The sequence below is a fragment of the Chaetodon trifascialis genome, chromosome 15, assembly GCF_039877785.1.
Source record: "Chaetodon trifascialis isolate fChaTrf1 chromosome 15, fChaTrf1.hap1, whole genome shotgun sequence".
NCBI classification, from domain to species: Eukaryota; Metazoa; Chordata; class Actinopteri; order Chaetodontiformes; family Chaetodontidae; genus Chaetodon; species Chaetodon trifascialis.
Window position 1 is genome coordinate 2705684 of NC_092070.1, and position 27870 is coordinate 2733553.

Here is a 27870-nt window from a genome sequence, read left to right on the forward strand (position 1 = left end):
TATTCATGAACATCAAAGATAATAATATCATCAGGATGCGTCACACTGAACAATATCAATGTGTGTTTCACAGCTGAGCTCTGACTCCAAGAAGGAGCAGGTTTTGGACTCACCTCTCACTACCATGGAAGACCTTTAACTTTTTTGTTTGGCTTTGTGCTACTGGATATATATTACAGACCAAATCCAGTTATTTCACAATGCTTAAAATGCTGTGAGAATGGGGCTTAAGATTGCAAGTGGACTGTATGTTTTTGTAGGTCAACAAGACCAATACCACATTTTTGTTGTGCTCACAAAATTTTATACAATCTGATTTATGTTTCCCCACATGAACAGCAGTTTCATTGATGTTTCTGTATTTTTTAGATCATTACGTTGAGAGTACTACATCTTAAAAATAACAGTAACTATTGCCAAAACTATGAAAATACATATAATAATAATATGTAATAATACACAAGATTTCATTAACCGCTGAAGAAATATCACTGTAGGGTTGACGCTGTGTATTACATGACCATCAAAGAGAGGTCACCACACCAGTCATTTGGTCTGTTTAAGTGTAGGTTCCTAAAACTCTACCGCAGACAGAGATGTTAAATCCGTGTATTTACATTAAAACAATGTTATGGGAGTATTCCCCTGCAAATCAAAGTACTCACCATCAGCTAAGTATGTTGGCTCCAAAGGAACTGCATTATGGGCCTGAAGACAAAAGAACAGAGACAAAGATGAACAAAATGCAGTGATTTTGTAGGTTAGACTGATCAGTTGAGTATCTATCACAGGGAAAAAGGTGGAGGTGGAGACACATACACAAATTGTTGGACAGTTTGATACTAATTTGTTTGTTTTTTCCTGCATAACATTTATGTTATCCAGTAACCAGCAGTGCACTGACCTGTACTGGGGCAGTGCTCTGCAGACTTATAATATGTACAGGGAACTGTTCATGTTTTCATCAATTAAAGTTGGCAACAGTGTTACATCATTATTTGATTTAGATCTTGATTTTGTGAGGGACAGGAGGGAGGCCTGTTGTGTTAAGATAGGTATTAGCGTTCATATCTCTCACAAACACTTCTCTGTAAAGTCTGAGGGAACACTTGTAGTAAGCATAGGAAAGGAAGCATAATAGATGGGTGAGGCAGTATGTTGAAGTGTGTGTGTGTGTGTGTGTGTGTGTGTGTGTGTGTGTGTGTGTGTGTGTGTGTGTGTGTGTGTGTCAGATTGTCTGTCAGATTGTTAAAATGGTTGCTGTGTGACTGCAGTGTGTTCAGGTGCAGGGGCCAGTAGTTCCCCCAAACGTTTTGATTTGTTATTTTTTCAAATACAATACAACAAATACAATAAAATCATTCCCCAACCAGAAGGCCTGGAAGAATATATAGGTGAGGGCCCTACCCAGAGCCAAAAAAACCCACAAAAAACTGTCCTTCAATCAGGTGACATGGAAGCATACAACACTACCAGTGCAAGATTTAAAGCTGGCATAAAAGAGGCAGGGACATCAGGAGACACAGGACAGAGACCTTAACTCCAACAATACCAATGATGTGTAGCACAGGATCCAGACCATCACAGGCTACAAAAGCGGTGTCATCAATTTATGCACATTTTGATCTCCTCAGTAAAGAGTTGGCCGTCAAATCCACTCCAGCTCCACAATATCGACCACTCTGAGCATCCTTAGCAAATGTGAGAAAAATCCTGTTGAGAATGAAAACGAGTAAAACTGCTTGGCCAGACAACATCCCTGGCTGTGTATGAAAAACATCAGCTAGTTTATGTTAATCTTGACATTATTAAGATATCACTGTCACAGGAAAGTGTTCCCAGCTGCTTTGAAACAGCAACCACCATCCCTGCACCCTAATACGGTAAGAGCAGTGTTTAGTCTAAATCAGTGTTTCTCAACTGGGCTCAGTCATCCTCCAAACTTGCCATTGCCAAGAAGATAATGAATAAGAATGAGAATAACTTTATTTGTTTAGTCTCTTTCCTACAGGAAATGCACCCCATGACATAGAATGAACCATAAAAACAGGGCTAGAAAATTAATGTATAATAAGATGGAGAATACAACCCACTTGATAATAATAGCAAAAATAAGAGAATAAGAATGACAATAGAATAAAGAGAATACCTGAATAATACCTGACAAAGGCTGCATCCCCGATTTGTTTTGCTGGGAACATCCAATGAACAAGCAACAGATGATCAGTGTTCTTGAAGTCAAATAGTGAACAAGGGATTTAGCAAGGTACCTAGGTCCTAGCCAAGTAAGGGCTTTGTCTATGTGGAGGATACAAGAATTGTCATTCGATATTCTATATTTCTATGCTCTGTTTGTTAGGTGTCACTAATGTAGACAGGTATGTTATCCTATCAGGATCTTAGTAGTCTGTCCATGTCCTAGCTCCGTTTTAATGTGTTAGGATGTGTCTGAAAGCAGAGACCAGAGAGACAGGACATGTTGCCTGTGGAAGGGAAATCGTAACTTTATCCCACTTGTTTATTCTCATAAATAAACATTTATGTTTATGTTTATGTCGCTTCCCGTTCACTGTGGATAGCTCGCCCTGTGCAAAACAGCATATTTGTTTCAAGTAATCGTCATGGACACGCTATAATTTATTAACCATCGGGGTGTGTTTCTCTGTTTTCAGTTGAGTTTCAGTTGCAGTTATAGCTAGTTGTAGCCTACGCTGCCATTAGGATGGGGTCGTGAACGAGAATCAAGTTACTCGCAGTAGTAAAGTGAATCGTGGAGTTGACGGTGATCAGAGACACTTGGACGAAAGACTGCGATCTGCCCTGCAGAGACTGCCCTGCGATCGACTGGCGACCGGTTCAGGGTGTACCCTGCCTCTCGCCCGTTGACGGCTGGAATAGGCTCCAGCACCCCCCGCAACCCTGAAAGGGATAGTTGGTATAGAAAATGGATGGATGGATGGTTTGATAGCCTCAACAGCTGATTCAGTGGCGTTAGGACACATCCAGTGCAGTGGATCAAACAGACCTGTGTCAGCATGCACTACAGTTGATGTAATCCCATGTATAAAAGTCTGTCCATTTTTAACACTTTGTACAGAAGCTGCTGCAGAGTCTGTGAATTGCTCATTCTCACTTAATTGATGCAGCATTTAAATCTCCTTTTCAAGCTGTGCAATTCTCTCAGTTGTGCATACTCTTTGCAACTAACAGATTGTCCCATCTTGTTTCCATCCTGATCCCAGGTTCACAGACACAGCAACTGGCTGTTTGGTGCTCACATCCACACACTACTGAGAAGTATTAAAAGTGATAAAAAAAAAAATATGGTGGTAACCTTCTGTTTCTTTCATGAATCTTTTAATGACATTATGTACTGCAGACAGTGAAATTCCCAAATTCTTTTCAATCTTACATTGAGAAACATTATTCTTAAATTGTTGCACTATTTGCCAGCGCCCTCTGTGAACCCCGTACCCCGTACTGTGTACTAACCTGTTGCCACTTAACCTAATTAATAATTTTTAGTCTTTTGTTGCCACTATTATGACTTGTTTAAGCTTATGTGATATGAAACTATGTTTCTTAAAATGTAGAATGACAGAATGATGAAAGAAGATCAATACTGAGCCAAGTCATCCAATAAAGCACTCCAACATTATGTGCGTGTGTGTGTGTCTGAAGGGGACGGAACCATTCACTCACAAAATCTTAATCAGTTTAAAATAAAGTTTTGTAACAGATAGAGCAAAGTGGACTAGCTTCGTCTCCAAAGAAATGGTGTGTGAGGATCATGGGTAATTTAGCCCTCCATTGTCCAAAACTGGAAAACAAACAAACAAACAGACAAACAAACTTATGATTAAAACTTTCTTGTTTTTATTTTGAGAAAGGATACCATTAATAATAATAAAAGAAAACCTGAACATCTGATCTTACAGTGAGGGTAATCTTCAGGAACCAATTACTTCGTTAGGTTTAGGAGCAGATCTTGGTATTGGAGTGAATGGACGGCCGGAGCAGTTGCTTAGCAGAGGGTAGTGGCAGCAAAGCATATAGTCTGTCAGAAACCCAAAAAATGATAGAGATGTTTGGATCTAGCAGGTTTCCTTCCTCATTCCTTGCTTATCTACTGTTTTCCCCTCCCAAGTATGGCCTGTTTGTCCCTCTCTCTCTCTCTCTCTCTCTCTCTCTCTCTCTCTCTCTCTGTCAGAGTGTGTGTGGAATGGTGTGTCAGAGCAGTAGTTTAGAGATTTTTCTATCTTTTGTCTTTATTGTTTCATGTTTTAAATAGTGTGTGTTGTAGTTGTGTTGCTTCTCACAGTGTTTGGGGTGTAAATAGGGGTTTTTGACAGGGTTCAGGAGTTTTTTTGCGAGTGTTTTTGCGGTCAGCTGGCCTGGCTGGTCGGCGTGCAGAGACGCCGGTATGGAGTTGAGGAAACTCAGTCGGAAATATGGCTTTAAGATCGCGCCTGGGTTTCAGTGGAGGAGTGCAGTCTGGCTGTCGGGGAGCTGGTGGGCTACAGCAGCATTAAATCAGCTGCTCGGATCAATGGCGCCGTGGTGATTTTTGTTGATGATGTTAATAAAGCAAACAAAGTGGTGGAGGCGGGCATCATCGTGAACGACACGTTCCTGACGGTGTCTCCGCTCAGCACACCAGCCAACGGAGTCACCATCTCCAACATCCCGCCATTCATCCCCGATGAGGTTCTCATCACTCACCTGTCCAGACATGGAAAAATAGTTTTCCCCATCAAGAAGCTGCCGTCGGGCTGTAAGTCTCTGCTGCTCAAGCATGTGGTCTCACACAGATGGCAGGTCTTCATGATCCTCAATAAGAAAGACGAGGAGCTCAACCTGGTGCTCAGTCTGAAGGTGGATGAATTTGATTACGCTATTTTTGTTAATTCTGGGTCACTAAAGTGTTTTGGTTGTGGAGGAGAGGGTCACGTGGTGCGGGCCTGTCCCTAGAGACTCTCCTCAGCTGACAGGGCGCAGAGCAACGCAGGACGCGCACAGAGTGAAGGTGTGCGGGTCGGTGCGGAGACAACAGGGGCACAACAGGACTCAGACAAATAAGACTGAACTGAAACATCCACACTGAATGAAAAATCTGACAGTAACACTGTGAGGGAGGAGAACCAGGCAGCAGACAGGGTGGGTTTGAACAGTGATGGAGGTGATGATGATGGTGGTGGTGATGATGGGGATGGTGGTGGTGATGCTGGTGGTGATGATGTTGATGACGATGTTGATGATGATGTTGATGAGCTGATGGAGGAGGAGAAGGTCTGTAGGCTTCCTGTACTGAAGAGGAAGCAGACAGTAGATTTGGGCAGCTCTCAGGCCAAAAGGGGAGCCGCAACGAGGAGGTCAGGCAGGCAGCAGGAGAAGCAGGTGTCAGAGCTGAATGTGGAGGTGGAGGAGGAAGAGAAGGAGTGTGCTGCAGACAGTCAGGCTGTTACCGTCTCTCAGCCGTCTGTGGCTTTGCAGCATGACAAACATTATGAGCTGAGATAGGTGGAAGTTTTCCTCCATCAGACCGAGAATATGAAAAGAGTGAAGGTGGAGGAGTCTTTTTTCTCTTTTCAGCTTTAATATCTCCAGCCTCAATGTAAATGGAGCGAGAGATGTGAGGAAGAGAGCGTGTCTCTTTGAGCTGATGAAGAGGAAGGTCATTGATGTAATGTTTGTTCAGGAGACACACAGCGACAGCACCAGTGACACAGACTGGAAGAAGAACTGGGATGGTGACATCATCCAGAGCCATCTGACTGGGACCAGTGGAGGAGTGGCTCTCCTCATCTTACGCAGGTTCCTCCCACAGTCATATGTGGTGGAGGAAGTAGTGAAAGGCAGACTGTTGGTTGTACGAGCAAAATATGAGGCTCACTCTTTGGTTTTTGTGAACGTTTATGCCCCAAACATAGGGCCTGGGTTCAGTTTTTATCTGAGCTCAGTGTGGTTGTAAGTCAGTGTGGGCCTGAAGAGTTTTTGTTTCTTGGGGGGGATTTTAACTGTACTGAGAATGACAAGATAGACAGGAACCATATTGAACCTCATGCAGCCTCCCCACGTGCGATCAAGCAGCTGGTGGAGACTCACAGTCTGGTTGATGTGTGGAGGGAGATACATGGGGAGCAGAGATAGTACACGTGGGTCCACAGCACACAGAGGTCTCACTATGGCTCGGTTAGACCGGTTTTACTTCTTTAAACATCATCTCAGTGTTTTTAAAAACTGTCAGATCCTGCCTGTGGGTTTCTCAGACCACTCCAAGGTCTCATGTCATGTTATTATAGCAAAAGTTAGGCACAAATCAGCCTACTGGCATTTTAACACTGCGCTTTTATTAGATGAACATTTTAAAGACACCATTGCTTATTTTTGGAACATTTTAAAAAACAGAAAAAAGGTTTTACATCTCTGAGGCAGTGGTGGGATTGTGGGAAGGTGGAGATTAAGCAGCTTTGTCAACAGTACACTCTCAACGTCTCTCGTGACATTACCAAATCTATGAGGGATCTGGAGTTTGAAATAGTGGAGCTGCAGATTTCTGCAGAGTCCACAGGAAATCGGGGTCGGTATGAAGACCTCAAGTGTAAAAAAGCCTTGCTGGGCTCCAAAGCAGAGGGGGCCTTGGTCCAGTCTCACTTCCAGAGTGCTGCGATGATGGACTCATCCACCAAGTACTTCTTCGACCTGGATAAGAAGAATGGGCAGAGCAGATACATCCACTCCCTGCGGTCGGCGACAGGGGGGATGCTGACGGAGGCCAGTGAGATCCAGCAGAGAGCGGTGGACTTCTACAGTCGTCTGTACAGCAGTGAATACACTAAGAATGATGACCTGTTGGACTCTTTCTGCACAGGGCTGCCAACAGTCTCAGAGGAGGCCAACCAAGAGATGGGGGGCCCTCTGACCACAGACGAACTGTTTGCAGCTCTGCAGAGCATGCATGGGGGGAAGGCCCCGGGTATCGACGGTCTGCCACCAGAGTTTTACAAAGCCTTCTGGACTGAACTCGGTGATGACCTGACAGAAGTTTTCTCTGAGTGTTTCAAAGACTCATATTTGCCTCAGAGCTGCAGGAGGGCAGTTCTGACGTTGTTGCCCAAGAAGGGTGACCTACAGGACATCAAGAACTGGCGGCCTGTCTCCCTGCTGTGTGCTGATTACAAGCTGCTCTCCATGTAACAACTCTAGAGAAACTGGGACTCAGGTGCAGAGGAAAAGAAAACTCAGGAGACAGAGTGAGGTTCAAACAAAAATCACTGTCTTTATGAGAATCCCCAAAAAAAGGCAAAATAAAAACCAGGAATCCAAAAAGGCTAACACAAAACAGACAGGGAAAAAGCCAATCCTTGAAATAAGAAAATGAACAGGCAAGGTTCGATGTCACTAGGAAGCACACAGCTAATGCTAGACGTTAGGTCATAGGGAACAAAGACAATCTGGCAAAGCCATGAGGAGCTGGTGGGCATATATACACAGGGAAGGTAATAATCAGGGGCAGGTGAGTGAGTGGCCACAGGTGTGGTTGATGAAAGGTGGGAAAACACAGGAAACTGAAACGACACAAGAGGTTAACATTACAAAATAAAACAGGAAACAACATGACACAATCCAGAATGTCACACTCCAGAGTCCTAGCTAACAGACTGAGGACGGTGATGGACCAGACCGGACCCAAACATACTGTGTGCCTGGCAGGTTCATTGTTGATAATGTGTCACTAATTCACAGAGTGTCCTGTACCTGCCCAAAGAGGAAGGGGGTCAAGGTCTGGTGCACTCACAGAGCAGGGTGCCAGCACACAGGGGCTGACGATGTGCTGTGGAGACCACTCATGAGTCTGATCCTGCAGAGGGTTCAGGGTTTGGGTCTAGAAGCCCCTTTGTTTTTAACTGACTGTGTTTTTAAAGATCTGTGTGTTTTATCACCCTTTTATCAAGGAATTTTCAGAGCCTGGCACGTGTTCCAGCGGTGTAGACTTGAGCCCACAGCATCCCTGTTCTGCCTCCTGGAGGAGCCTTTAGTTCACGGGGCCAGGCTAGACATCCAGGACACCAGGAGACCTGATCTCACCATGAGGCTCTGTGAGGCAGGGGTTATCACACTGAAACATCTGGTGGATGCTGCAGGTCCCAAACTGCAGAACTCTGAAGCAGCAGCCTCACTGCTGGGCCTGAGGTCCATCCAGCAGGTCAGGGCTCTGCTGGATACTTGGACCAGAAGGCTGACTGCTGAGGAGCTGGACATGCCGCAGGAGTATATAGATAGCACAGAAGCACCTGATCGAGGAGACCCTTTCCCTGAACTGGGTCTCTTTGTGGATCAGCTGGGACCACCAGGATCTCTCGCAGCCTCTGGACCAGTAGAAGGTGTTTTTACAGGGGTTGTGTTCTTGTGTTGAACAGGAAAGCGCTCGCTGAGAGAACAGACACTATGTGGAGGACCAAACTGAAGGCACCAATTCTGCAGGGAGCCTTGGCTGTCAATGTTTTTATCTCGAAGATTAACCCAACTGTCTCCACACAGTGTCCCTTCTGCCAGCAGCAGGAAATAATTTTTCACTGTTTTTTAGAATGTCGGAGGCTGCAGGGACTGTTCACAGTCCTCCAGACTGTTTTTACTCTGTGCAATGAAGTCTGGACAGAAACGGCTTTTATCTTCGGTGCTGGGTACCAGAGGAAGGAGGCGGAGAAGTGGAAGCTGCTGAACTTCCTGATGGGACAGGCTAAATTAGCTATCTACAAGACCAGGAAGTCCATGATCGATGCTGGAGCAGCTGTGGATCTTCTCACTCTGTTCTCAGAGTTGGTGAAGGCCAGAAAGTGGACTTTAAATTCTTAACCCTGACCCAGAATATGGACGGTTTCACCTCCAGATGATGTTTTACTGCAGCAGTCTGTACAGTGACTGGAGGAGAGCTGTTTTTTAATCCCCTATTTATGTGAATTTTTTTTAACTCTACTGTTGCTGAGACGACTGTGATTATTAAAGCACTGCAAATAAAGGTCTTTTGAAAAAAAAATAAATAAATCTCTGTGTTTGTGTGTGTATGTGTGTGTCTATTTCAATCTGGGTGTGGTGACCTAAGGTTAACCAACTCACCTATACACCTGCTGCCAATCCACTCATCAGCTACCCCTGAAGCCTGCAGTACATAAACTCAGCCCCATTCCATCGCTCTAGATTTCCACCGTGCACTAATCTTATAATATATTGAGCTTGGTTGAATTTTGACATGGTCTCTAAGTCTGAGTTCTACTTTTGGGCCCCAAGTAATTACCTTGAACTTAACAAGAAAATGTTGCATTTCAACAATATTCTGTCAAGACCTGAATCTTCATCATAACTACCAAACTAAAGATTATACAATTTCACTGAACAAAGATTATGAAAATAAAGTGCGTATTTCCCGCTGGAAATGATATCAAAAGCCATTTTAATGCAGAAACTAGAAAATATTGCAGTTTCTACAGAGAATAAAGAAATGTCCACCTTTTTGTGTCACAGAAAGAAACTTGACAGTCAGGTGACACGGATGCGGACCAGTAGAAAAAAAATAGGTCAAACCCCTCGCCAAAAATAACAAAGGTATGTCACAATTTTAGAACCTTTATTGTGAAACCAATACACTGTGCGCTGTTGACCAATGTAGCTATTACATTGGTGAAACCAATTTTTTTCTGGGCCTGAGACTCCAACCCATTTTTGTGCCAACCAATGAATGAATGAAAGAATTTACAAAATAAAACACCCTGTTTAGATTTCGGATCAAACATCAATGCTAAACGCAATTAAAATAGGCAAAAAAAGACACGATTTAGCTCAGAGCCTACTTATTCATGGCAGAAGCACAAAAATCAAGGGTAAATAACCAAATAAACACAATGTGAGCGAGTCAACAAAGCTTGGCAGGCAAGACGCTCTGCCTCTGAAACACAACCAGCTGGGATTGGAGATGCATGGAGTACAGAAGAAAAATATACGTTGTATACACGTCACAAATACATGCCTGGTGAAAATCATGGGTTACTCTAAAAACAAGCAGGAACTTCTCAAATAATGAGCCTTTGCTCAATTAGTCTGTCAACTGCACACAGACTAGCATTTGGAATCCTGGAAGAAACAGCAGGTTGGAAATTGGTTGAAGTTTAAAGTACACTTTCGGTGTATAATTATTTAAACATATTTTATTTTGATCTATGCTGTCTAACACATGTCCTGTTAGAGTGGTGTTAAAGTTAAACTTTTGTGTCACAGGGTTCTTACCATTTCCCAGGCAGCAGGGTCGTGTTTGAAGAGTGAGTGTGTGAGCTCCACTGAAACTCTCTTCCTGTAGTCTGAACTTTTGTCCTCTGAAATTCGGAACAGAACTGCTGCAGCGTAGGTGGCTGCAAGTAGACAGCAACATCAGTCATTTATAAACATATCAAATCATTTCAAAGAAAAAGGAAAGACACTCATTTTGCCCTCTTTGAAGGACTAAAGGTAATTTCATCCAAAACATGAAGAGTCAGTTCTTCCAAGAATTGACAATCATATAATCACAAGAATTAACACAAATTTAAGCAACCATCACAATTTTTATTAGGGCTTTTTTCAAATTTACATTTATTTATCTATTTTGCAAAAAAATGATGTGAAGTGGGACAATGTCCGACATGTTAAACAGTCACCAAACATCCAATTCAGAATCACATTTATGGACAGAATAAATATTAATCCTAAATCTCAATGAACCAACATGTAACTGCAGTATTGGACCGACTTCCCTGGCCTCTTGCAATTGTAGTGCAATCAAGTATCTTTAAAGATACAAAACAAGCCATTTCTAATTTTGATACGTAAAACTAACCACCGTCTATGGAGTTATTTGGTGTCATAGTACATCTTCTTATTGTCAACTAACGCCATGAAAAAACTAAAAGCAAAGCATTAGTTTGTCTCTCAATATTTTACGATTTCTTTACCCTGTCTGTGTTGTGTGTCTTGTGTTGTAAAAGTGCTTTGAATGGTCATCAGACTAGATAAGCACTATATGAATACAGTCCATTTACCATTTAATACAGGACACAACAAGGATTTCTCCCCCTCCCCTTTGCCTTTGTTAATGAACTCCAATCAAATTAAATGCCCGACCAGAGAGGAGAACATTCTGGATCACTGTTACACCACTGTCAGGGATGCTTATCACACCGTCCCCCATGCTACACTGGGCCACTCTGACTACGTCATGGTCCACCTGATTCCTGCTACAAGCAGAAGCTAAAGCTCTGCAAACCCGTAGTGAGGACATCAAGGAAGTGGACCAGTGAGGCTGTGGAGGATCTCCAGCCGTGTTTGGACTCTACTGACTGGGATGTGTTCAGGACTGCTACCAACAGTCTGGATCAGTACACAGAGGCCGTGACGTCCTACAACAGCTTCTGTGAGGACTGCTGTGTTCCATCACGCACCAGGGTGAGTAACAACCAGTGTTGGGTGTAATGCGTTACAAAGTAACGTGTTACTGTAATAACATTACTTTACGTTACTGTAATATTACTTTTTTCAGTAACTAGTAGTGTAAGGCATTACTCGTCTAAAAATGGTAATATTATTACAGTTTTCCTGAGCTAGTTACTTGTGTTACATTTGCCAGTAGCACCTTCAACACACACAACGCACTCAACACAGAGAACAGAAGGGAAGGGGAGGGGGCGTGAATGGAACAGTGATTGGTCTGGGTTTGTCACGAGGTATCATTTACCATCACCGGCAGCCAGCAGCAGAGTGGCACCCGCAAAGACAGATTGGAAAAAATATAAGCGTCAACAACGGCAAGCTCTTTTTCAGAGGAAGGTTCCCAGCAGCAGAAAGCTAGTTTCGACGGGTGGAGATTCAGTCATTATTTTGAATATGTTCAACAGAAGGAAAATAACTTGATGGTGAAGTGCACACTCTGCCCGGGTAACCACCCACCTCTAACTTGAAGAAGCACCTGGAGCGACAGCACAGACACATCAAGCTCGTTGCGAAGCGACGGAGTGACATGAACGAGCAGCCCCGCAAGCAGCAAAAACTTTCATTTGAACATCGGCAAAATACCGATAGCCAGGGGGGAGTAATTATAGAGTAATTAAGAAAAAAAATGTAACTAGTAATATAACTAGTTACTTTCTCCAGGGAGTAATAAAGTAAAGTAAGCCATTGCTATTTTTGAGAGTAATATGTAATATATTACTTTTTTGAGTAACTAGCCCCAACACTGTTTACAACAATGACAAACCCTGGTTCACAGCCAAACTCAGACAGCTAAGGTTGGCAAAGGAAGAGGCCTTCAGGAGTGGGGACAAAGACAGATTCAAAGAGTCGAAGTACAAGTTTGGCAAGGCGGTGAAAGAGGCTAAACAACTGTACTCTGAGAAGCTCCAACACCACTTCTCAGCTAATGACTCTGCGTCTGTCTGGAAAGGGCTCAGGGAGATCACTAACTACAAGCCTAAAGCCCCCCACTCCATCAACGATTGACGCCTAGCCAACGACCTGAACGAGTTTTACTGCTGCTTTGAAAGACAAAGGGACAGTCCAGCAATCAACCCCATGACACCTCCCAACAGCTCCAGCTCCAGTCACCTCCACCAATGGCCACCTTAAAGGCCCCCCCCCATCACCCACCTCAGTGACAACTTTTTTCATTCATGAGAGGGACGTCAACAAACTCTTCAGGAGACAGAACCCCCGGAAAGCAGCTGGACTGGATTCTGTCTCCCCATCCGCCTTGAGGCACTGCACTGATCAGCTGTCTCCAGTGTTCACAGACATTTTTAACACCTCATTGGAGACATGCCACATGCCAGCCTGCTTCAAGTCTTCAACCATCATCGCTCTTCCCAAGAAGCCAAGGACCACAGGACTTAATGACTTCAGACCTGTTGCCCTGACCTCTGTGGTCATGAAGTCCCTTGAGCGCCTTGTGCTCTCACACCTCAAAGACATCACCAACCCTCCCCTGGACACCCTCCAGTTTGCCTACAGAGCCAGCAGATCTGTAGATGGTGCAGTCAACTTGGCCCTCCACTTCATCCTCCAGCACCTGGACTCCGCAGGAACCTACGCTAGGATTCTGTTTGTGGATTTCAGTTCTGCTTTTAACACCATCATCCCAACTCTGCTTCAGGAGAAGCTCTCCCAGCTGAGCGTGCCTGACTCCACCTGCAGGTAGATTACAGGCTTCCAGTCTGACAGGAAACAGTGCGGGAAACACATCTCCGATGCAAAGACCATCAGCACCGGATCCCCCCAGGGCTGCCTTCTTTCTCCTCTGCTCTTCTCCCTGCACACGAACAGCTGCACCTCCAGTCACCAGTCCGTCAAGCTCCTGAAGTTTGCAGGTGACACCACCCTCATCGGACTCATCTCTGATGGCGATGAGTCTGCCTACAAGTGGGAAGTTGACCATCAGGTGACCTGGACAACAGACAACCTAGAGCTCAACGCTTTCCGCTTCCTGGGAACTATCATCTCCCAGGACATCAAGTGAGAGCCGAACATTAGCTCCCTCATCAAGAAAGCACAGCAGAGGATGTACTGTACAGTTTTTTCCTATCTGCTGTCAGCCTTATCAATAAGGCCCGGAACTCCCTCTGACACTCTTCACACTTCACCTCTGCCCCATCATGTCACACTGACATTTCTATAGCCCTTTGCATTACATTAACGCTCAGCTTGGTTTTCTTTCTGAAAAAACAGACCGTGCCCCCCCCCCCAAAAAAAGGAAATTAAAAAAACAAACAAACGTATGTATATATATTTATATTGTTACATTTTTACTACTTTAATATCTTATGTTTTTTTACTAGATGTGTCATGCACCAACTTCACCAAAGCAAATTCCTCGTATGTGTAAAATCGTACTTGGCAATAAAGGCTTTTCTGATTCTGATACTGATCAATTGCTGTGAAAGCTAATATGTATAGATTGGCTAGAATAGTATTGGTTTTGTTTTTGGATTTTGGACTGGTGGATTTTTGGTTGCCTCTATTTTAGTTAAATAAATCACTTGAACTGTTTTCTCTCAGCCTTTTTGTTAAGTCTGCATTTTCGGGTTCAATCCTTATTTTTGCTTGACGACCACAAAACAACATAAACGTTCAGATTCATCAGTATATGGGTACACATATCTTGGACTGTGACCTTGGACAGTGCTCAAGGTTAGGTTTACATCTTAATGTTATGTATCACTGGTTGACCTTTATTTCCATTTTTATTTTGGTTTATGCATTTAATAAATAAATTTAATTACAATTATTATGATTTATTTTATTTATGTATCATTCTTTTGTTCTCATGAGCAGGGTGGGCTTGCTGGGAGGCTGAGGGGGGACAGTGAAAGGATATTACTGTCATGAATCTATCTATATCACCATATGTGCAAATTGAAGGAGAGAGAGACATACCGATTCCCTCATTGTTGGAGTGCAGTAACTCCATAAGGGGTGCTGAAGCTCCCTCTGCATCGATGAGCTCTGCAGACTGTTTGTCCAGGGCCAGCTCGCACAGAACACCCGCTGATACTCTCTTCACATTCTCCACATACGAGTACAACAGCTAGAAACACATGCGCGCACACACACACACACATGCACACACAAACATAACCAGTGATCCATGTATTATTGCACAAGGTGCAAGGAGTCAAGTTATTCATGCTCTTGTGTGTATATAGAAGCGTACACAGCTGTGCAAGTAGGTTGTCTATGTACGATTTAGGTAAAAATAATGTCTTCTGTTGGAAAGCATTTTTAACTGTCCCAAATATTAGTCCTTGAAAAGGCAAAATGTCTTCAAGCTACATGTAGAATTTGACCAATGAAAGTCTCTACCTTCACTTCCTCCTCCATCCCTTAAATCACACTCAGTGAACTGTAAACTATTCAGGACATGAAAGAAACAACCTGGCTCCTTGGGTTCATGATGCTGATATCATTTCAGGTATTTCTGCAGTTTGTCCAGACATGTTGATGTAATATTCATTTGTAGCGTTCATGTGTGTGCACCTGTACAAATAGTGGTATGGTTTGCATGCTGGCAATTTCTCCTCTGTTTATGGGGTCTCTGGCCAGAATGTGGAGTGCTCCTGTGCAGCCCTCTACTATTTCTTCCATACGAACACCATCCTGATGACGAAGAAAGACATAAGGACAGAGGTACAGATATCAAAGAAAGATTATACCAGCTGACCAAATACCGTGCTTGGCACTACTACATACTATGGTCTTGTGTCTGCTGATTTCTGACTGCAGGTCAGAAGCTATGCACTGTGAAATTCCTGTTTTTACTCTTTGGTAACATTTTTGTGAAGGAAACTTGCCCCCAGTAGGAGTAGAATAGGTAACCGCATTGTAATTTAGGGGTGGGGTAGGGGTGCCGATAATTTCTTTGGATTTAAATCTCACATATGCACACCTCTTCGTGAATAAGTGGCATTCATCAACTAAGTTCGATTTAAGTTAGTAGTTTAAATCAGATTAGTAGCTAGTAACTGAGCAAATTCCTACAGTCTTGCTGCAAACTGTTCAGTTGTGTGCAAAACTAAGCCCAAGAAAACACTCTGTTTAAGGTTAATTTCTCATCAGTCATGTATTTGAAACAATTATCATACTATGACTGTTTGTGTGGCCGTTCTGTTCCTTCCTGTGGCGAACCAGTAAGTGCCATATTGTATATGTAGTTGAGCTTCAAGATTTCGTGTTGTAAGTGCATGTGTGTGTGTGTGTGCGTGTGTGTGCATGCGTGCGTGTGTGCATTGTCCAGACCTGGTATGTCTGCTGTGCAGATGAGGCATGCCGCTGTGTGTCCTGGTGAGCCTTCAGGAGCAGGTTGACTAATCGTGGAATAGCACCCGCCTCCCTCAGCGGTGCCTGATTGGCTGGGCACAGCGCCAGGTTCCGGATCAGACCAACCGTTGCCTGAGAAGACGACAGAGACCAAAGCGCTTTCTCTATTTGGGTCAGCTTTACAGGCAACTTAACATGTGGTGCCCACAAATGGCAGTGCCTGTTACTGTTTGGAACTTCAGCAAAATGCTTGCACTGCATTCATGTTTACCAACCAGTCTGTGATGCTTCGTATCAAAAGAAATCACAGGGATGAGATTAAAAAGATTTAACAGTTGTCTGTGGATGGAGCGCTTGCTTACTGCTGAGGAAATGGCTGGGCCAACAGCCAGGATCTGAACATTCACGAGAGCTCAGTGCTATCTCATTGCTACACCAGCAAAGTGCCAAGAAAAGCTTTGATTTTACTTTCAAATCGCTACATGCATACTCTGTAACCATACAGACATTTCAGAGGGAATAGCATCAGTGAAAATCATGTTGGTAAAGTTCCTTTAAAATGTAAACACATCACAAATGCAGGGAAATTTTGAAATCATGCAGAGGAAATGTTTATGTGAAGGTTTTTTGAAAAATGTTTCTGATACACAACCCTATTTTTATGTCCAAACATTCTCATAACCTTAATGTCTTCAGCATCTGCACGTCAAATGACCACACGTGCTGATACCAACCAGTACTGGCACTGAAGTATCACAAGCTGTTAGGTACTGAGAGCTGGCATAGTATGTCTGGGCAGTTTCAAAATTTCCTTTACTTCTGCATTTAGTGCTACTTAACTTTTTTATTTGCTCATTGGTAAGAACATTTTCAGTTAATGTACATCCTTAGATAACGTTCAACATGTGATTGATTGTAACTGACTGAATCTTTCTCTGTGACCAGCACAGGTGTCAAACTGGGCTGACTAGACCAAGAGCCAACAGGCCCCCTGCTTAGCTTTAAAAGTGAATACGAACTCATCTTTCTAATCACAGTTTTAATATACTGACTGACTAAATTATGAGGAAAAGCACCCATTTTTCAAGTTCAAACTTGCGCAATGAACTAAAGAAAATGTCTTGGGTCTGTCATATGAAAAATTAATTATCTTAATTTGGACCCCGGTTTTGAGCCTTATTCTGATTTTGATCATATTTGGGATTTGAGATGTAGTATGAGAAACCTGTTAATTTATCTCCCTGTGTACATGATACAGTTTTCCGATGTGTTTCTGATTAACTCTGCAGTCATGTCTTGATTCCTTACCATCTCAGCTATCGTGTTGTGTACCAAAAAAGAATGTTCAAAAACCTGGATGTTGTGTTTATGTCACAGTATCCTGTGTTGTATTTAAGTGTTCCATGATGCATATCCAGGTTTTTCAAACCAAGATATTTAATTGTGGGATACTCAAGGAAACTCATGCACATATACTATAAAGTCACTCAATGCTGTTGAGAAATTGTTTGTAAAGAACACTTTTAAAGCAAAAAAATGGGCCGCCATCAAAAATCAGGTGCTAGTCCAGTTATTTTCCTCTGGCGACAAGTCTGATACTACCATCTCTGCGGTGGCATCTCACTGCAATAACCTATACCTGCAATACCTGTTCCATGTTGAAAATACAGTCACTAAAAATTCTATCACTGATCCCTGAAGAGCGTGATGCACTGAAATATCTTGACTCCAATGACGGTATAAATGTGTTCATTCCCACTCTGACACTAAAGTAATGGGGCAATAAGAGTGCAACACATACTGTCTTTTCTAAGGGACAGCTGTAGCTTAGGAGATAGAGTGGCCATCCACTAATCAGAAGCTTGGTGGCCAATCCCTGGCTCCTGCAGTCAGCAAACTGAAGTGCCCTTGGGCAAAACACTGAACCCCACATTGCTCCCAACAGCTGTGCAATTGGCTGTGCCACAGCTGTGCCAGTGTGTGTGTTCCTAATTTACCTTCTATTTTAAAAAAGTGGGTATTGAATAAACACCAGAATTGAAAAATGACAAAAGATATCCAGTACTAATGTTGAGCATGTCTATTTTAGATTTAAATCAAAGATACATGGACAGCCAGGGTGCAAGAAAACTCAAATACTCGAATTCATTAATATAATTATGTCCAAGTTGGCCAGACTGTCAGACTGAGAGAGAGAAGCGCAAGTGTGTGTGTGTGTGTGTGTGTGTGTGTGTGTGTGTGTGTGTGTGTGCTCATGTATTACTTACGTTGTGGGGACAAAAATCTGTTTACACAGTCACATGTGGGGACAAAATACAGGTCCCCACAAGTTAAATCATTACATTTTAGGGTAAAGACTGAGGGTAGGGTTACGGATTAGGTAAGGTTAGGTTAGGTTTAGGGTTAGGAATAGGCAAATAGTGGTTATGGAAAAAACAAAACGGAAAGTGCCAATTTCACTCTACTCGTTAACCGAGTAGAGTGAAATTGAGAGTGACTAAGGGCAGATGTAATGAATTTCAAAAGTCAGTTTATACATAGATTTTATTTTTTAATCAGTTTTCTTGCTGTCACACGACACCAACAGTGAAAGTATTCTACTAACTAGCATTGCATTGCATAGAGCTCCATTGTTGTCAAAGAAGTCGCAGGGTGGCCATGCCATCAGCCAACTCACCATCCCTGTTTTTTCAATCTGTTCGTCATCTACTGCTCCCAGCCACTGGGTTGTTGTAAACTGATGTCAGGCAAAAGATATACCTTCCTTGTAAACATTCAGTCAGATGCTACAGTTTGTTCATGGTGTTGACAGCACCACATACAGCTGTAGACTACACAAAAGTTGTGGCAGCTTAGTACCTTAACCATCACTACTCATGCCAACAAACAGAAAAACATGACAAGGGCTGTTAAACTTCTGATGTATTTCCAGAGAGCTTGCAGTTGTTGCCACTACGACGGACTGATGTGACTGTGACTGTTTTTGCTGACATATACAGGTTTGATTCCGTGACTAACCACATACAAGAGTGAGCAAATACTGTATTTGAAGAAAATGACAAAGTCTGGTTAAAATCTCATACTCCAAAGCAGAAAAATCATTCTCTGCCTAACTTGCTCCAAAATGTGAAGGCCCAGACAGAGTGGTGTGATAAATCAGCTGACTAAAGTACTAGGTCTGCAGACCACTGATTGGCCAGAGGGAATGGTCACTAGAATCAGCACTGGTGTGACACAGGACACAACCCGGCATTTCTAAGTCGAGCTGAGTTTGTCGTTGATTGTGAGAGGGAGAGAGACAGCTGTCTTGTTCCCAACTCTTGGAGGAATGAAGGGGAGAAGCAACAGCACTGTTGCATCTTGCAGATGTTTCAAGGGGTATCTGAAAATGAAAAGTGTTATGGATTGTAGATATGTGAACTCATCTTAAAATAATGTGACCTCCTATCTAGGCTTTTGTTGGGGGTAAGGGGATGTAACGAGTGTGGGTTGGCAACTTCCTTGTAAACTTTAGAGGCAGATGCTACAGTTCATTCCCAGTGTTAGTTTGTTTTTTTGTTTGTTTTTCTTTTTTAAAAAGATTATTCTTCTGGGCTTTTTTTCCCTTCATTGGACAGTTTGAGGGGGTAGAGAGGAAACATGGGGAGAGAAAGGGGGGGTATGACATGCCACAAAGTGTCCTGGCAGGAATTGGGACTGGTGATGTGGCTATCATTCAACTACGCTCCATTCATGGTGTTAATAGTTCCACAAACAGCGGCAGACTGTGAAAGAGTTGTGGCAGCTTAGGCCCTAGTTCATCATCGCTCACTTCAACACGAGGCAATGAAAAACACCACAAAGATCGTTAACCTCCTGATGTGATTGGTTTCCAGAGAGCTGACTATGCTGCTGTCTGACTGACTAACATGACTGACTGACTGACTGACTGACTGACTGACTGACTGACTGACTGACTGACTGACTGACTGTGTGTATTTCCTGACATTCATACAGTTCAGATGATAAAAAATCAGGATCAATAAGATGATCAGAGAGGCTGGCTCAATGATAGGCTTTACCCAGACTCACTTAAGGTCACTATGGAGAAGAGAACAAGGGCCAAACTAAAAATGGTTCTGTATTGAGTTGACTTGAAGGCCATCCAATACAGAATGTGTTTAACAGACTAAGAAACTAATTCAGTGAGAGACTAATTCTGCCTCAGTGTTCTACCAAATGATTCAGAAGGTCTTTTGCTCAAGTAGGGGTAAAAAAATTTTTGGGTGCAGTCTAGATCCATCAGCTGTTAATCTTTTCTCAAATGGTGGCAAAAGAGTTTCTCCTCTAGAGATTCATAAATATGTCTAATCTAAACTGTCTAATGTAATCTAAGCATTTATAATTTATCATGTTTAGCATTTTTGCTTAGCCCATTGGTGTGCATTTGCAACATAACTTACTAATTAGCATGATGCAAAAACTACAAACAAGGTGGATAACAATGTCATTACCTCTGAAAGTGGCGTTAGGTGACGCTTTTCTCCAAAGCAACAGGCAAAATGTGCGTTCAACCACATGAATACAACCCAATAACTGCAAGAAATGAAGAAGAATGAAGAAAGAAAGCAGAGAGTGCAGAGCCTGGGAAGCCCAAATCTTGGAGGGTGGAGAGGAGGATCTGGTGGTTCTCAGTATCATACACTGCTGAAATGGCCAGCGTGATGATGATGAAAGAGAGGGATGGTGCTCTAGCAGTGTGGGGTTCCTCTGTGATGACAAGGGGAGCAGTCTCAGTTGAGTAGATTGCCTTGAAACAAGACTGGTAGAGGTCAAGCAGGTTGTTCTTGTGGAGATATACAGAGAGGTGAGTGAAGACAATATGCTCAAGTGTTTTAGAAAGAAATGGAAGAAGAGGGATACGTACGTCTGTAATTCTTTCCATCAGCCATTGGCCAGGTGTGTGGGTGTGTGACAATGGCCAGAGTTTGAAGTTGTTTTCACTTCACACACGGCTGACACTTTTCTTGCGCACATCCAAGTGCAACATCATGACTGCCTATGAGCAGAAACTGTCTGAAAGTGCGCACTGTTGTCCTCATTTTAAAGATCATTGGGTCCAGCATGCTGCATGATGTCTACCACAAGTGTTGTCCATTCGTTATCATTTAATAAATATACCTCAGTGCATCGGTGTCCTATATACAGTATGTAGCATTCTGTGCCAGTCTGCCTGATATGTTGTTGACACTCCAAGCAGGGAGCAACAGTGCACACAGCAGATGAAGTGTGAAAGTCGATATTTTAAATAAAACATTTAGTTTAATTTGCATATCTGGTTGCCAAAATCTGAGTCATGCTAGACTGAGAGCAGAAAGGCTTTTAGTGTCTTCTGGATCAGCACATCTGAAAATGACAGACACGCTTACAGAGTGAAGTGGAATGAATCTAGGCATTAAGAGCAAATCAGGTCGCATGTAGCTGTGTGTGTGTGTGTGTGTGTGTGTGTGTGTGTGTGTGTGTGTGTGTATTACTCATGTTGTGGGGTGAAGACTTAAGGTCAGGGTAAAGTTAGGTTTGGGTGAAAGCGCAGTGCTCTTGGGATTAGGGTTGGGGTTGGGGTTGGGTTTAAGTTGGGGTTTATTTCCTTCTTTATTTGCACTGGCCTACTGATCTGAAAAAAAATGTTTTCCTCCTGAAATAATGGCTTTAAGCAGTGTTTTTCTGCCCATGATGGCTTTCTAAAATGTCACACATGCTGCCCCTGGTGTTTGTTAGTCTTTGTTATGGTTGTAAAGCCATGTTGATGCATTAAATGTTGCCATGAGCATTTCTTCCCAGATAGCATACAGATGTGGGCCACTTCACGCAACAATCCGGCACTGTAGGCATTCTTCTGGCCCGCACAAAACAGATGTTAGCCTAAAGTGGCCCATTTGGTAAATGCTACATTCGGCCCTTACATCACAAAACAAATATGGCCCATCTTTGGCAAATACGTGGCAGAGTAGGGAATGGTTATTCTTTAAGTGAACCAAAACTGGGCCACATATGGTTCAGCACACGTGGCCCACCTTTGCGAAAACACAATTGGGCCAGTTTTGGCTAAAATACGGCAAGTTAGCATCGACTAATATGTATGTGAGCCTAAAGTGGCCCACATGTGAGAAAACGTATGTGGCCCACCTTTGCTGAAACACAATTGGGCCACTTTTGGCCGAAAGACTGCAAGTTAGCATTGACTAATCCGGATGTGAGCCTAAAGTGGCCCACATATGAGAAAACATACATGCCCCACCTTTGCTGGACCACATTTGGGCCATTTTTGGCCGAAAGACGGCAAGTTAGCATTGACTAATCTGGGTGTGAGCCTAAAGTGGCCCACATGTGAGAAAACGCACGTGGCCCACCTTTGCTGAAACAAATTTGGGCCACTTTTGGCCGAAAGATGGCAAGTTAGCATCGACTAATATGGATGTGAGCCTAAAGTGGCCCAAATATGGTTCAGCACACGTGGCCCACTTTTGCTGAAACACATTTGGGCCACTTTTGGCCGAAAGACGGCAGGTTAGCATTGACTAATATGGATGTGAGCCTAAAGTGGCCCAAATATGGTTCAGCACACGTGGCCCACCTTTGCTGAAACACATTTGGGCCACTTTTGGCCGAAAGACGGCAAGTTAGCATCGACTAATATGGATGTGAGCCTAAAGTGGCCCAAATATGGTTCAGCACACGTGGCCCACCTTTGCTGAAACACATTTGGGCCACTTTTGGCCGAAAGACGGCAAGTTAGCATCGACTAATATGGATGTGAGCCTATAGTGGCCCAAATATGGTTCAGTAATATGGTGGGGCCCATACTTTTTGAAGTACAAATGTGCCAGGACAAGAAAAGACAAGACAAGTTAAGTTAAGTTAAGTTAAGTTAGTTTGCTTCAGATCATCTGTTGTTGTCAACTTGATAGGGGTGGAACTTTGTACAAGTCCACGATGACTTTGTTCCCTCCTTGCACTCTGTGTTAATGCATTTATGTGCTAAACAAATAAACCTAAACCTAAACATAAGATAATAGATAAGTAGATATTCCTTTTTCGGTGGAAATGTTCTATGATGGGCATGACTGACAACGTTGCAGCAGGAACGACCTGAAATAGGCCTATTGCTCCATCAGTCATTCTGGAAGAAGCTCGCCACTGGAGCCCGATAATATAATACATCCATGCTGGAGCTCCCGTCCAGCTTCTTTGCTGGAGCTTGCTATGGAAGCAGAGGACTGAAGACTTTTAGGCCTGAACTGCCTTAATTGTGTTCACAACAAGCAGATGGTGAATTCTGAGAGTTGTTCCGTCTGACACTCATACCAGCAGGAATTACATAGCCTACAGTAGGCATAGTCAAGTTTAACTTTTTCTTCTCTTAGTGCAATATTATCTGTCAGTATAAATAATTTGCTGACTGTGATGAATTTTGTTTGCTGATTAAAGTTATATATATTGACCAACAAGTTGTCCTCCCCATAGAACTTATTCTATGTACAAATCCATATGCTTGTCAGCACTGGTAAGCGAGTTTGCACATGTGTGTGTACACGTGTCTGGTTATTAATATGTATGAGTGTGGTTATTGGTTGATCTATGTAGGCCTATGTATTGTGTTTGAATGTGTGATAAAAGTAAAAGCTGTGCTGTTGTGCACTTCATGATTTGGTGCTCTTGTTCCCTGCTTTTACTAGTGTATTCTATCTATTTTTAAAATATTATGGTCGTCACTCATATTTCAATCATTTTAATACTGTAGCCTACCTATCTGCTTTAACTTTACCTGCCCAGGGACTACAGACGGAAGTGAGCTGTTGAGTGTTGCTATAATCTGGCTCAAAGCATCTCTTCTTGTCTTACAAGATTAATGTTTTTTGTGCATTGTCCCTTTTTTAAACAAATAAATTCAATTCATTAAATGCACAACTGTACATTCCTTGACAGAGTGTGCCAATAAGAGCAGAGCCTAGGCCAAGAGTGACAGTATGTGAACAGAAAACACTTCCACGTCACATAGAAAATGACTGGCAGGTCGACATTGAAAATTGTATTGACCTACATTTACCTGAACATATCATCCACAGTGACAGTTTTTTTTTTTAAATTAAGTCAACGCTTTTAAGTCTGTAAGGATCGTATCTTTATTCAAACTCTACTTTCCGTTATGTTTTTTTCCGCTTCAAGTTGGAGTTTTCCAAATTACGAGTCTCTTTGAATGCATCATATTCGAATTGACAAAAGGTAGCAAGGGAGCAGAAAGTGCCCGAAATGGAGATCCAGGAGAGAACAGAAGTCACGGTGAGGTGAGTCCCTGAACGAAAAATAAATGAATTTTTCTGTGGGAAACATTTAGCTCTTATTGTTGGAAATAAACATTGTTTTGTTAGGTTGCCGGTGCTGCAAAATGTTAGCTAGTTAACATTCAGTTTTTATACAAGGTTAATGTGACCAGGCAGACGTGGCCTAGGTGTTTCCCATTTATAGACCTGGCGCAGCGCCACAGAACCAAGACCAAGCACCACAAATTGATTCTGCTTTTGTTTTTTTTCTCTTATCAACGCAATATCGTTCCGTTCATCCTAGCGCGGCTGCATTTTGGCATTCTCTCTCTCACACACGCGTGCACACACACACACACACACACACACACACACACACACACACACACACACACACACACACACACACACACACACAACAACAGCAGTGCATGGTAATTTGGTTAAAGCGAAACTGATATGGCGCGCGAACCATTTCAAACCTATTCACAAACTCCCTGGCCAAACAACTGAACTGGCGTGGCGTGAACGAGAAGACGGCCTTCCACAGCCTCCAGTTACTGGTGAGTGTTAATTGTGGGTTATATTTCTTAGTGATGTGTCTTGATGAATCCTTCCTTCCTTTTCTTTCATGCTAGATAGGGGTGCTGAAATTAATCATAAAATCAATTTATCAAGATGCAGATCTGAATGATTATGTATCAGTGTGGTAGCAGACAATATTCTATTCTATTCAAATAGAATTCCATTGCTTGTTGATTTTCTTGCTGCAGCTTTATTCAGCGATTATGGTCCTGTGGTCCGATCTACAATATAAATAGCAAAAAGAACCCAAAAAATATATTCAGTCTATCAGCCGTGGGACTGCATAGAAATTGACCAATGCTATCCAACTGTCACGGTAAGCTTGCATTGGCTCGTACCCTCCATCCACCTCGACCCGCCTCGTCCCCACCCCCTTATGCTTAGAAACTACAAGTAGTTGTAACTGCTCTGAGCTGCTCAGCCACAGACACATGAAACCACAAATTCAGCGTCTGCTGCCCCTTCACCCCCGGCCGGCCTGTCACTGAAAGCAGTGGCAACAGGGTACTGGCGCTGCTGCCATTAGCGGTACCGAGCACAGCCTCAGCCTACAGCGGGGTTTATGTTGAACAGGTAATCTTTGGTTTTATTGTAGAAGTTGTGACTGTGAATCCAACATTTTACTCCACATTCAAAGCCATGTTTTTTTTCTGCAGGTAACAGGCTTGTTGCTCTCATCTGCTCTAGGGGGGTATTTCGTGAGGAGGCTCGGAGGGGAGGGGTTTCTCATTGTCTTTCAGACCGTAGACCATAGCTTTAAGTAATATAATTAATTAAAAATGCTGATAGCCTAATACTCGTTATAAAATACTTATAATACAACAACATATACACCCAATCACATTTTATGAGGCACCAGTTTAAAGCTCTGTTTGCTTTGAAGAAGACATACTCTGTGGCACATACTGTGCCAAAATGTCAGCAACCTTCACCATAATAAAAATTTCTATGTGCTTTATCATCTTTTCCAGCTATTTATCTCTCCCCTGCTCTAAGATGCACCAGTCTGCAATCAGTTCGTCAGCTGAAAGCGAGAGTTTTCCTCCTACAATTTTAGTAATTGGCTGGTCATGGCTAGACTGTTTTCAAACTACATTCATTGCTGCCCAACTACTGTATGGGCAAGATATAGCATGTCATGCAGTTACCCATTTCTCACCATTGTGTGCAATCTATCCAAAGCTTTACAGTTTTCTCAATTTTTAGGAACAGTCCGAAAAAATCAGCTGACGGCCACTGCAAAAGACCAGGAGGTGGAGGCCTATATTAAAAGGTGGCTTCATCTCACCGGAGATAGGGACGGTGGGAGGAGAGAGAGAGAGAAGAGAAAAGGCGATCCACACAGCTCGCACGTAAGTTAGCTACAATACCTATTTTGCAATATATATGTGATACTGTTCTACAGCAGAAATCAAGATGAAGCTGTCGGCATATGTAAAAAAAAAAAATTAAAAAAAAAACGAGGGCAAAGTACAGAACAAATATTACCAATTCTGAATGAACAAATATAATTAAAAAAGGCAGTGTTGTGACTTTTGCCATTTTTCCCACTATGGTCAGTTAGGAATTAGAAGCTTGTTCAGCCACCATGCAGCAAGCATACCCATTTTCTTGTAAATGTAAAGATTTCTCTTGGCAGTGATGGGACAGTAATGTAAACTGTAACTGGAATTGTCACCCATTGCCTTTGTTAAAAGCCAGTTCATGGGTCTGAAAAGTAGGGAAATCACACATCAGTTAGAAACACATCTTTAATGAAAACTGTATTTGACTTTAGTGTAATATTCTAATTACAAAATAATTACAAAAAAGTTTTGAGTCTTAAGATGTGGTCTTACCTCAAACTTTTCCCTTTACTGCTGCATTCATGGTCTTCAGCTCCACCATGTGGTCAACTGGTGTAAATACACAGCGATTGTGTGAAAGAGGCTAGCTGACTGATTGTCATCTCAGACTTGATATGTGGTAGGTTTAATATGTAGGATGGAGTTGCTTCCAACTTAGAGCCTCAGCCATGTTGCAATGGAATATAATACTTACCTTGGCATAATATATAAAAAATAAACACCATCTCCCCCTGTAGAACAACCAATCTGTTCCTCACTCGTGTTTATATTTTGGGAACAACAGAAAAGAAAAAAAAAAAGATTTAGACAGTATAAAAAAGGCCATGTTGGAGCTGCTGGATAAAGTAAATGCTGATGTGGAGCCACTCACATGAATGAGTTAGTTAAACACAGCACTGCTTTACTGAGTCAACAAAATATGTTCTTCTGTGCATTTCTTAAAGGGCCAGATGACAATGCTGGGGCCATGAGTGAGCGTGTTCCGCATGTGTTCTTCATGTGTTCTTCATGTTTGTTTTGTTTGTGTTATGTTATGTTAAATAAAATAAAGTTCACTGTTCACTGTTCACAAGTTGTTTCTCGTGTCTGGTTATTTCTTCAGTTCTTCAGGAGGTATCTTCATCTTTGACCCTGAGACCAACAAGACTGGACCACTGCATGCCACCATTTAGCACAGTATCTGGAGGTACCATAATGACATGTAGCCTCAAATTCAGACCAGTTCAGGTTTATTTATATGATGTGTTTATATTTGACATAGTACTTTGTCATGGTTTGGTTGTGACTCCAAAGTGTGCAGGCTAGACAAGATCATAGACTGTAAACCAGTTCTGGGTAAGTCTGAAAGCTAGTTCTAATGTCCATGTGGTAGGTGGGCCAGAATAAAAATGTACAGTGGTGGCCCAAATTTGGGTGAGTGCTGGTTTATTTGGTCTCTTTCTTGGCTGACATTTGGCACTGTGTTGGTTTGGTTGTGGCCCACCTCTGGCAAACAACTGTTGACCACATTCATGCCATCATTCCAAGTGGTATATGGGCCAGAATAAAAACGAACAGTGGTGGCCCACATTTGGGTGAGTGCTGGTTTATTTGGTCTCTTCTTGGCTGACACTTGGCACTGTGTTGGTTTGGTTGTGGCCCACTTCTGGCAAACAGCTGTGGACCACCCATGTGCCATTATTCCATGTGGGATGTGGGCCAGAATAAAATGTACTGTGGTGGCCCACATTTGGGTGAGTGCTGGTTTATTTGGTGTCGGCTGACATTTGGCACTGTGTTGGTTTGGTTGTGGCTCACTTCTGGCAAAC

The 27870-nt window shown here is 42.7% G+C and overlaps 1 protein-coding gene across 2 annotated transcripts in view; it reads right to left on the reverse strand.

The window, feature by feature from the left end:
• LOC139344040 (junction plakoglobin-like) overlaps window positions 1–27870 on the reverse strand; it is a 218134-nt gene that overhangs the window by 13374 nt on the left and 176890 nt on the right. For both annotated transcript variants that reach the window (XM_070981948.1, XM_070981946.1), the window contains exons 11-15: window positions 15811–15963; window positions 15052–15171; window positions 14452–14602; window positions 10282–10403; window positions 666–708 (exon numbers count right to left, since the gene is read on the reverse strand). In XM_070981948.1, the coding sequence (XP_070838049.1) occupies window positions 666–708; window positions 10282–10403; window positions 14452–14602; window positions 15052–15171; window positions 15811–15963 (589 nt within the window). The remainder of the gene's footprint in view (window positions 1–665; window positions 709–10281; window positions 10404–14451; window positions 14603–15051; window positions 15172–15810; window positions 15964–27870) is intronic.